At 46.3% G+C, this 11,647-nt stretch overlaps 1 protein-coding gene and 1 pseudogene across 1 annotated transcript; one reads left to right on the top strand and one right to left on the bottom strand.

Moving 5' to 3' along the window:
* Nucleotides 1–5,559: 5,559 nt before the first annotated feature.
* On the top strand, nt 5,560–8,410 carry LOC123403497 (F-box protein At5g03100-like). The gene is made up of 4 exons (XM_045097427.1): nt 5,560–6,536; nt 6,720–6,881; nt 6,969–7,122; nt 8,009–8,410. Exons 1-4 carry the CDS (start codon nt 5,643–5,645, stop codon nt 8,023–8,025), a joined length of 1,227 nt encoding a protein of 408 aa, XP_044953362.1. The 5' UTR covers nt 5,560–5,642; the 3' UTR covers nt 8,026–8,410.
* On the bottom strand, nt 8,270–11,281 carry LOC123404962 (annotated as a pseudogene).
* Between the last annotated feature and the right edge of the window lie 366 nt (nt 11,282–11,647).

The raw sequence follows: 11,647 nt of genomic DNA, 5'->3' as shown, positions 1-11,647 counted from the left end.
CGAAGCCAGGAGGCCCCGGGACAGAACAGGGAGCCCTGCGTCCCGATCGGTAGGCGAGGCGGATTGGATCTGCCTCCCGTCCTGATCTTGACCGGATTGGATCCTCCAGCATCCCGTCCCGATCTCCACTGGATTGGATCCTCTCTTTCCGATCTTGACTGACCCTCTGTAAAGAAAAGTCTACTTCATAGGGCTATGTTGTTGTCCCTCGTTGTTCGGTGATCTTCGATGGTAGTAACTACACCGAGTTCGTTGGCTTCATGCGCATCCACATGCGTGGCATTCGTCTCTGGGGTGTTCTCACCGGCGAGGTATGTTGTCCGCCACGTCCGGTTTCTCCTGTGGCTCCCACTCCATCGATCTCTCCAGCTCTTCCTGCGGATGCTCCTCAGACTGCGAAGGATGCAGCTAAGGTTGCTGATGAAGCTGCTATCCGTGCTTATGATGAGAAGGTTTTGGCTTATGAGGAGGCTCTTCAGGTGTATCATGGTGCTCTATCCGTTTACACCCAGTGGCTTGATGATGATGCTCGTGCTGTCGATGTTCTCACTGCTAGTGTGCTGCCTCAGTTTGCTTCTGAGTTTCTGGGCCTTCCTACTGTATTTGAGATGTGGACCCGCCTTCGTCAGCGCTATGAGCCCTCCGTTGATGCCTTATACCTCTCTGTGGTCCGTCAGGAGCATGCTCTTCAGCAGGGTGACTCTACTGTTGATGACTTCTATGCACAGAGTTCTGCTATCTGGCGCCAGCTTGATTCTCTCCTCAGTGCTGGTTGTCGTACTTGCCCCTGTTGCCAGGCTGTCCAGGCCAACTTGGAGTTTCATCGCGTCTACGAGTTCCTGTCTCGCCTCCGTAAGGAGTTTGAGCCTCGGCGTGCTCAGTTGTTTGCTCGTGGCCGTATTTCTCTCATGGAGGCGCTTTCTGAGATTCGTGCTGAGGAGACTCGCTTACGTGGTGCTGGTTTGCTGGAGGTTCCCTCTGTACTCGCTGCTCGGGCTCCTTCTACGCCACCTGATGCACCGACTACTTCTCGCTCGAGTGCTCCGCCGCTCTTGCCCACTCCTTGTGGAGGCTCATGTCGTCCCCGTCCACATTGCGGCTACTACAACAATGATGGTCATATTGAGTCCCAGTGCTACACGAAGAAGAAACATCAGCGCAAGGCGCGATCATCCTCTTCAGGGACTTCGTCATCGTCATCTACCTTGACAGCTTCAGCCATCGCTTTGACTGAGCAGGATATTGTGAGACTTAAGCGTCTGCTCGCTGCTTCAGGTTCTTCCTCGACGGTTACTGCTGGTTCTGTGACTGAGGCTTCCCGCACTGAGCAACCACCTTCTACACAGTCAGGTACATCCCCATGGGTTCTGGACTCTGGAGCTTCCTTTCATATGTCTTCTAATTCTTCCACTCTGTCCTCTCCTCGATCGCTTGATTCTCCTATTCATGTTCTCACTGCTGATGGTACTCTTCTTTCTATCGTTAGTCGGGGCAATCTTACCACTCCTTCTTATTATGTTCCTAATGTTACTCATGTTCCTCGACTTACCATGAATCTGTTTTCCGCTGGTCAACTTGTTGATTCTGGTTGTCGCGTCATCCTTGACCTTGACTCTTGTTCTGTCCAGGACCGTCGCACGCACACTCTGGTTGGGGCTGGTCCTCGCCGCCGTGATTCTCAGGGTCTTTGGGAGTTGGACTGGCTTCATGTTCCTTTCGCTGCCCACTCTATCGCCAGTTCTTCCGCTTTGGTCGCCTCGGTTACTGGTTCCTTCCATCAGTGGCATCATCGACTTGGTCATCTGTGTGGTTCTCGTTTGTCGTCGTTAGTTCGTCGAGGTTTTCTGGGGTCTGTCTCAGGAGATGTCTCTTTAGAGTGTTAGGGTTGTCGTCTTGGTAAGCAGATTCAGTTACCATATCCACATAGTGAGTTAGTGTCTAAGCGTCCTTTTGATTTAGTTCATTCCGATGTATGGGGTCCAGCTCCCTTCGCTTCGAAAGGGGTCACAAATACTATATTATTTTCATAGATGACTTCTCTCGTTACACATGGCTTTATTTCATGATTTCTCGTGGTGAGGTGTTGTCTATTTATAAGCGTTTTGCTCCCATGGTTCATACTCAGTTCTCTTCTCCCATTCGGGTGTTTCGTGCTGACTCCGCTGGCGAGTATATCTCTAAGATGTTGCGTGATGTTCTTGATGAGTAAGGGACTCTCTCTCTCAATTCTCTTGTCCTGGTGCTCACGCTCAGAATGGCGTGGCTGAGCACAAGCATCGTCATCTTCTTGAGACGGCTGATGCATTGATGATTGCTGCCTCTCTCCCGCCTCATTTTTGGGCTGAGGCTGTCTCCACCTCCACCTATCTCAGCAATCTCCAGCCTTCCCCTGCTCTACAGGGTGGTGTTCCTTTCGAGCGTCTTTTTGATCGTTCTCCCGATTATTCAATGCTTCGCTTGTTTGGTTGTGTTTGCTATGTTCTTCTTGCCCCCCCCCCCGAACGCACCAAACTGACCGCTCAGTCTGTTGAGTGTGTCTTCCTAGGCTATAGTGATGAGCATAAGGGCTATCGTTGTTGGGATCCTATCGATCGTCCGATGCGTACCTCTCGGGATGTGACTTTCGATGAGTCTCGTCCCATCTACCCATGCCCATCTTCCTCAACCTTTTCAGTGGAGGATATCTCTTTCCTCACTTTTCCTGACACATCTATCACACCCGTGGAGCCTTTACCTATTCGTTCCGCTCCCTCTACTTCTCCACCTCCAGTCGATTTGTCGCCACCATCTTCCACGGTCTCCTCGCCTAGCATGTCACCGGATTCTACACCTTCATCTCTGGTGACTTATTCGTCGCCACTCCCCGATTCTACCTTGACGATTCCTCCTTCCATTGTTCCATCTTTTCCTCAGTGTTACACTCGTCGTTCACGTTCTCTAGATGCCTCTGTGGATGTGTCGCCATCCTCGTCTCAGCCTACTTATAGCTTGCGTTCTCGTCCTCGTCCGCCCGTTGATCGCTTTGGATTTTCCACCGCTGGTGCTGCTGTTCTTGAGCCGACTACTTATCATCAGGCTGTTGTTCATCCTGAATGGCAGTTTGCGATGGCAGAGGAGATTGCTGCTCTTGAACGCACTGGTACGTGAGATCTTGTTTCCCTTCCTCCCGGAGTCCGTCCCATCACTTGTAAGTGGGTCTACAAGTTAAGACTCGCTCTGATGGTTCTCTTGAGCGTCACAGAGCTCGTCTTGTGGCTCGTGGTTTTCAGCAGGAGCATGGTCGTGATTATGACGAGACTTTTGCTCCTGTGGCTCATATGACCACTGTTCGTACACTTCTTGTCGTGGCCTCTACAAGCCACTGGTCTATCTCTCAGCTTGATGTTAAGAATGCTTTTCTTAACGGTGAGATGCGTGAGGAGGTGTACATGCAGCCACCACCTCGGTATTCTGTTCTTGATGGCATGGTATGTCGTCTTCGTCGCTCTCTCTATGGCCTTAAGCAAGCCCTCCGCGCCTGGTTTGAACGTTTTGCCTCTATGGTGACTGCCGCTGGTTTTTCAGCCAGTGCTCCTGATCCAGCATTGTTTATTCACATTTCTCCTCGTGGACGGACTCTTCTTCTTCTCTATGTTGATGACATGGTCATCATTGGGGATGACCCCGAGTATATTGCCTTTGTCAAGGCCCGTCTTAGTGAGCAGTTCCTTATGTCTGATCTTAGACCTCTTCGCTACTTTCTTGGGATTGAAGTCTCTTCTACCTCTGATGGCTTTTTTATATCCCAGGAAAAGTATATCCAGGATCTTCTTGCTCGTGCTGCTCTTACTGATGAGCGCATTGTTGAGACTCCTATGAAGCTCAATGTTCACCTCTGTGCTACTGATGGTGATCCCCTGCCTGACCCGACGCGTTATCGTCATCTTGTTGGCAGTCTTGTTTATCTAGCTGTCACTCGTCCAGATATCTCTTATCTGGTTCATATTCCGAGTCAGTTCGTCTCTGCTCCCACATCGGTTCACTATAGTCATCTCCTTCGTGTTCTCAGATATCTTCGGGGCACGATCTCTCACCGTCTATTCTTTCTTCGCTCCAGTTTTTTACAGCTTCAAGCCTATTCGGATGCTACGTGGGCTAGTGATCCTTCAGATCGTCGTTTCATTTCTGTTTACTGTGTTTTTCTAGGTGGTTCTCTCATTGCCTGGAAGACGAAGAAACAGATTGCAGTTTCCCGTTCGAGTGCAGAGGCTGAGTTGCGAGCGATGGCTCTTTTGACGGTAGAGGTGACTTGGTTACGGTGGTTACTTCAGGATTTTGGTGTTTCTGTCACTACACCGACTCTGCTCTTATCTGACAGTACATGTGCTATTAGCATTGCGCGCGATCGTGTGAAGCATGAGCTCACCAAGCATATTGGTGTTGATGCTTTTTATGTGCGCGCTGGTGTGCAGGATCAAGGTCATTGCTCTTCAGTATGTGTCTTCCGAGTTACACTTGGCGGATTTCCTGACGAAGGCCCAGACTATAGCACAACATGGCTTTTATCTCTTCAAACTCGGTGTTATTCATCCATCATGAGTTTGAGGGGGGGGGGATGTTAGAGTTATAATATAAGTCATGTACCCTTTTGTATTTATCCCAATATATAAGGGGTTTCCTGCATATAGTCCACCACCTATACATGTATATATACCGGCCTATGGACTTATGGAAATACAAGTTGTATATTCCTAACAATTATCGTACGGTGACTCGACGAGCGCTGCGTGTACAGTACCAGTACTACGATCTTCCTATCTCTTCAGCCTCTCCACGTTATCCTGAGTTGATAGTAAACCAGTTTCATGTGCCTTAAATTTGCTCTACACGAAAAGACCACACTAAATGCAACATTTCAACTATTAGTTCGTCTCTTAACCAAGAGTCTGACTCTTAGGTACGAGTCCATTTTATTTTTTCTGTTCTACTTCAACTATCCAACATGACAGAATTAAGAGTCATCTAATGTAATATATTTGTAAACACCCTAACGACAAGGAAGGGACTGCAGCTAGGCATCAAATCCTCCTCCCCGGCAATGATTGCACCTTGCCATCAGTCAAATTCCCTTTTGTTGTCAGAATGCAGGTAGATGGAGATACCTAGCAAAAAAAGCCAATCAGGAGGTAAGGACAATACAAATGTTTGACATACTATATCTTTTTTGGATAATTAAAATTTGAAAAGTCAAACGGAGGAGCGAGCCATGGTCCTTCCGTGGGCTCATGGGCCAATCACCTTGGTGAATTGGGTCCGCGCCTCTGAAGGAAACCACCAACAAATTCCAAAAAGGAAAGCAATGGGAGCGATGACTCACGCTTTATATTTAATACTAACTTTGACGGTCACCGCATCACAAGTTTCAAAACTTGAATCCACTCCACTCCTCCTAGCGGCGTTGACTTCAAAAAGGAAGGAGGTAGCTGATCTACGATTCTCGTGGCGGCGGCGGTGACTCATGACAAGCGGACTTGCCGACGGTGAGATGAGATGAGGTAACGTCGCCAAGAGGCATCCATCCCTTCGTCCATCACATCCCCACCCGTTGTTTGTTCATTGATTTGCTTCTCAGCGCCATCGACACCCGCCGCCTATTCGACAAAATGCCTACAAGCAAGAAGCGCAAGAGTGTGCCGCCGGTGAGCGCCATGGACCACATCAGCGCCCTCCCTGATCATATACTCCACCACATGCTCTCCTTCCTCCCAGCTCAGCTGGCCGTGCAGACTTGCGTGCTCGCCCGGCGCTGGCGCCACCTCTGGAGATCTAACACAGGCCTGCGCATCCATGGCCTTGACAATGAGAATTCAGTCAAAGTCAAAGACCTCCGGAAGTTCGTGGACCATCTGCTGATCCTGCGTGAGCGTGCCCACCTAGATACTGTTCAGATCGCTTTCAATGAATACGACGATGATGACCTGCCCGATGTGAACCTATGGATCCGTTTTGCTGTGATGTGCAAAGTTTGGGTGCTCACCCTTCATATCCTTCAGGGTTTCTACCTCGACCTGGATGACCTGCGTCTTGTCTCTCGGCATCTGGTAACATTGGATCTTCTTGGTGTAGCTCTACAAAAGACATCTCTTGATTTTACTAGCTGTTCAGCATTGGAGGATCTGAAGATGAATGAGTGCAAGATCACTGCTGATAGGATATCGTCTCATTCACTTAAGCATTTAAGCATCAGTTATTGCTATTCTGACTCAATTCGCCGGGTCCGTATTTCTGCTCCAGGCCTTGTCTCTCTAAAACTACAAGACTTTATTGGTATAACCCCTTTTCTTGAAGACATGCCGCTGCTACAGGCTGCATATGTGAATCTTGGCAGTGAATGCATGGATTTCTGTTTGAATTATGACTATGGTGTTTCCTATGGAGCTAATAATAATACATGTGAGAATTGTGTTCCTATCAACAATGATTGCAGCAGGGAATGTGTGATTCTGAGTGGTATCTCGAATGCTAAACATCTGGAGTTGATATCTGAATTTGGAATGGTATGACACATCTTAAACTCCTTTATGTTATCCCCTTTTGTGCTGCACTATCTACATCGTTGTTGGACATAGGCAGTAAACAGATTACATATGCATCGCCAGAAATTGGGTGATGTTAGATCTTCATCTTGCATATTCCGTATGGATTACTTGATTAATTTGCCTTTTGTATTTCCTTTCCAGTTCATTTTCAGAAGAGATTTGAACCACTGCCCTACATTTAGCAAGTTAAGGACTTTATTGCTCAATGAGTACTGGTGCGAGACTCGTGAATTGGATCGACTAGCTTGCATTCTGAAAAATTCACCAGTTCTAGAGAAGCTCACTCTTCAACTTTTTTCCAAGGTATAAATATTCTTAATGGACAATTGCCACACTGTTAATAGTTATTATTGATTACTCATCTTTACTAAAATTTTCTTCTTACCATAGGGACCAAATCATAAAGTGGAAATTAAAGGAAGCTACAGTTCAGTGGAGAAATCTTCTGCAATATCAAAGCACCTTAACATAGTCGAAGTCAAGTGTGATGAGATTGACGAGAGAATCCTCAATGTTTTGAAATTTCTGTATGCATTTAACATATGTAAGCTAACTAATGCCACTTTACTTGCTCTCTATATTCTAACTTACCTGTGATAAATGCAAAAGAAAGTTAGAAAGCAGGCAGTGAATAAGATACTCCTAGATTTTGAATGAACAACAATCTGTAGGGATTCCAAAAAAATTGAGGCATGAAAAATCTGAATGATAATCAGAAAGGAAGACAAGTATGATCCATTTTGTTAGCAACTGATGTTTAATTTAACTCTTTTCAGAAACAGTAACTGTAACACAACAACTGGATTTGTTGATTAGTTGTGGTTTTGTGGGAACTAGCACATATGTCTGAATCTACTAGCTCAGAGCAGTTGTCCATTATCTTGAAATGCTGATTAGCACGGAACAGTAATCAAATGTGTACTCTCTACAATATTTTGACTCATTGTGTTGTTGAAACATTGGTGCTAACCAATACCAAAATGCATAGTTTTGCTAGACCTTGGCAGATCCTTCCCCTTATGGCCTAAATTCGGCACTTGTTTTTGTAATTATGGCACAAAATGTTAGCCATTTCCATTGACTTGCCTGGGAAATCTTTACATTTCACATAAGATTTTCTTCAAAACTAAGTCTATGCATAACATGTCTAGTAGCGTATGTCATGGTTGCCCATTTCACATTTATTTTGCCATGGAATTTTCATTTGGGAGCAGTTTATCTAGATGTCTTCGTGTTAGATTATCAGCTAGAGATGGTTGTACCAAATATAATGAAAGTTTGTGTCCAAGTTCTTGTTAAGATAGTGACACCTGGTAAAGTGAATCTCCTTCGTACTGACTGAGCTCTGTTGCAGTACTGTTACGTGGTTGTTCATTTGTTACTTCTGCAGATACACCAGACTCTTATGTTACGTTTTCATTTCTGTGCAGGGTTCAGTTTCGTGTAAGGGTCAGAAGATCTGGGTTGCCAGTGGATCTGCCATCTCTTGACTATTCATAAAGTCAAGGCTGAAGCATATATGCTGCTACAATGTTTCTGCCAATTCGTTGTTTCTGCGTCTTATGCCAATTCTACCCAGAGGAACGGTGTAGAATCTGCGGCATATAAATTATGAACTCTAGACAATGTAGCCGGACTTGGTTTTGTTGTATCCTGTAATTCCTGTTGCACTTTGGTTGATGATGCTGAATTTAGTCAGCTGTTTGACTGGTTACTGCTCTCCTAGCATTTCCTTTTGGCTTCGGCGTACTAGTTCTTGTGATTTGAGACCCATTTGTTATGTATCCTTTTCCAAGATTTGGACCTGTGAAAAAATTAAACATGAGGTGTTAGGTTGCATTTGGCATCTGGTCATTGGGTGTCATTGTTCTGTTCGTTTCATGTTTCGGCTACACAGAGAAACTGCAAATGAGCTGCAGTTCTGAACAATTTGTCACCAACAATGGAAAGGGATTTGGGTTATCTGTTTGATGTAGTGTTGTCATGCTTCATGCTGCGCTCTTAAAAGCTATGATTCATCCAGTTCTTCACCACAACAGTTGTTTCTATATGCCTATGTTCTCATCAAAATTTTCTCCGTTGAAATGTGTTTCTCAAATTCACTCATTAAGGCACTTTTCTCCACTAAAATGTTCCGCCTACGCAGAGGAAAAATCTCTAGCCAATTTACGGCAGCTTTTGTGTTGAAATGTGTAGTACTCTACTATTAACCTATGGCATGGCGGCAAAAATGGGTACTCCTTGTTTGTATGTGTTTTACTAGTAAAAGAGCTCGTGCGTTGCAACGGGAGAAAAAATATGCGCTAGTCATCCTTTGGGCGGTCATCTGCATCGATTTCCATATGTCCTTCATCCTGTCCAGGTTGCCGACACCGGCGTGCAAGATGACGAGGAGTCGTAGGTTATCCACTCCCTCTGGCTAATCTTCGCCTCAGCTTCCACCAGCGAATTCCCCGAGCTAACAAGCTGGCTGGCATCCACGTAGATGCTGGCAAGGTTTCGGTACAGCATCCACCCTTCGTTGGAGTTTGGATCTTTTGATATCTCGTCGAGAATTCCTTTGAACGCCTCAAGATCCATGGATGCAACCGACGCGCTGATCCGGAGGTTGTATGTGAAAGGTCTGGAGAAACGTTTTGCCTCTTCATTTCGTCAGCAAGAGTTGGAACCTCATCAAGCTCTCCGACAGAAATATACAGGGTCATCATTTCGTTGTAGACCAGGACATCAATAGGTAGGTCTGCATCCTTCATTCTCTGAAACAGCCTCTCGGCTTTGTCTATCATCTTTGATCGAGCATATGAATGGAGGAGTGCAGTATATGCTTCCAGTGATTTGGCTGCATGTGGAAGGCTCTCAAAAAAATCTTCGGCTGCATTAGCGCCAAAAACTTTTGTAATCAAGTCAATGCGCACTCCATAGTCGTTCTCAGATAAATCAGACTCATGATGTGTCTTCATCCACTCTGCCACCTGCAAAACTCAAAGTTAAGAACTAATGCTCTTGCCCTTTTTCTTGTTTTTTTAAGGAGAAATATAGCAGCCAGGGTAAAATTGTTCAACCCTGTTTGTAAGAATTTCGTAGGTATCAAAGTAAGCAATGCAAACAGATAGAGGGAGAGAGAGGATTGTTTATTCGGCACACTAAGTTTTGTAAACAAGTAAGATAACGTGCTCATCATGAAAAGATGGATTACCTAACACTGCAATAAGATGGCACAGCGTGTACATGAGATGAATGTTTACCTGACAATAACAACCTATCTAGTATTAAGAGTTTAAGACCCGATACTACATGCATGTTACAGCTCCTCGTGACTCAGTACTACATGAGCTTCCATGCCTCCTTTCCAATCAGCAATTGCAAAACAAGATCACTAAAGCACATACATGCTTTTAGAATGATGCATAACTTGAAGGGAGACTTTATATAACAGAATGGCTATATTTCTTGTAAGCCGTCCAAATTGCACAAAAAAATGTGTGCAACTTCATACAGTTCTATACAGAAAGTGGCACACATTTCTGAAATATGCTCCTACCCTATTTCTGCCGGATAAAGGGTCAACATCCAACCTGAAATAGGTGATCTCTAACTTTAGAATTAACCAGAAGTAACAACCTCAGTTAGAGAAACAAATCCTTTCTATCGATACAGAAAAATCGGCTACCTGAAGAATTCAACTACAGAAATCAAACATCAGCAAACATTTCATCACCATTTCCAAGCAAATCACAAACAGATTGCACCACTGCGTTGCATACATCGACAATAAATTAAATCTATACCAAATCGGTCCACGAAACCCTTGCCCTAACTACGCAGCGCAATCAGAGGGGATCAGGGATCTGGGGGCGCGCGAACCTCGAGCGCGTGCTTGTAGCGGCGGGCGCGACTGAGGTCGTGGGCGATGCGCCGGAGCTCCGGCGCGGGGGCGGCGCGGCCCTCGCTGGCCCACTTCTTGAGCGCCTCCGTCGCGCTCCGCTTCGCCAGCCGCAGCCGGAAGATATGGCTCCTAAGGTCGTCGTCCACGGCTACGACGACGACCGCGTCGTCAACGTACACCAGAGCGCCGTTTGTTTGGTTGTGTTTACTATGTTCTTCTTGCCCTCCGCGAACGCACCAAACTGACCGCTCAGTCTGTTGAGTGTGTCTTCTTAAGCTATAGTGATGAGCATAAGGGCTATCGTTGTTGGGATCCTATCGGTCGTCGGATGCGTATCTCTCGGGATGTGACTTTCGATGAGTATTGTCCCTTCTATCCACGCCCATCTTCCTCGACCTTTTCAGTGGAGGATATCTCTTTCCTCACTTTTCTTGACTCATCTATCACCCCCATCGAGCCTTTGCCTATTCGTTCCGCTCCCTCTGCTTCTCCACCTCTAGTCGATTTGCCGCCACCATCTTCCACAGTCTCCTCGCCTAGCATGTCACCGGATTCTACACCTTCATCTCCGGTGACTTCTTCGTCGCCACCCCCTGATTCTACCTTGGCGATTCCTCCTTCCATTGTTCCATCTTTTCCTCAGTGTTACACTCGTCGTTCACGTCCTGTGGATGCCTCTGTGGATGTGTCGTCATCCTCGTCTCAACCTACTTATGGCTTGCGTTCTCGTCCTCGTCCACCTGTTGATCGCTTTGGATTTCCCACCGATGGTGCTGCTGTTCTTGAACCGACTTCTTATCGTCAGACTATTGTTCATCCTGAATGGCAGTTTGCGATGGCAGAGGAGATTGCTGCTCTTGAATGCACTGGTACGTGGGATCTTGTTTCCCTTCCTCCCGGAGTCCGTCCCATCACTTGTAAGTGGGTCTACAAGGTTAAGACTCGCTCTGATGGTTCTCTTGAGCGTCACAAAGCTCGTTTTGTGGCTCGTGGTTTTTAGCAGGAGCGTGGTCGTGATTATGACGAGACTTTTGCTCCTGTGGCTCATACGCCCACTGTTCGTACACTTCTTGTCGTGGCCTCTGCACGCCACTGGTCTATATCCCAGCTTGATGTTAAGAATGCCTTTCTTAATGGTGAGCTGCGTGAGGAGTTGTACATGCAGCCACCACCTGGGTATTCA

The sequence above is a fragment of the Hordeum vulgare genome, chromosome 6H (genome assembly GCF_904849725.1).
Source record: "Hordeum vulgare subsp. vulgare chromosome 6H, MorexV3_pseudomolecules_assembly, whole genome shotgun sequence".
In the NCBI taxonomy this organism is placed as follows: Eukaryota; Viridiplantae; Streptophyta; class Magnoliopsida; order Poales; family Poaceae; genus Hordeum; species Hordeum vulgare.
This window is presented reverse-complemented; position numbering and strand designations above follow the sequence as displayed.

Excerpts from the sequence above, each read along its gene's own strand:
- LOC123403497 (XM_045097427.1), top strand. The coding sequence starts at position 5,643 with ATGCCTACAAGCAAGAAGCGCAAGAGTGTGCCGCCGGTGAGCGCCATG. Across the intron at positions 6,537-6,719 it reads TGATATCTGAATTTGGAATG|TTCATTTTCAGAAGAGATTT; the intron begins GTATGACACATC and ends TTTCCTTTCCAG. Across the intron at positions 6,882-6,968 it reads CTCTTCAACTTTTTTCCAAG|GGACCAAATCATAAAGTGGA; the intron begins GTATAAATATTC and ends TTCTTACCATAG.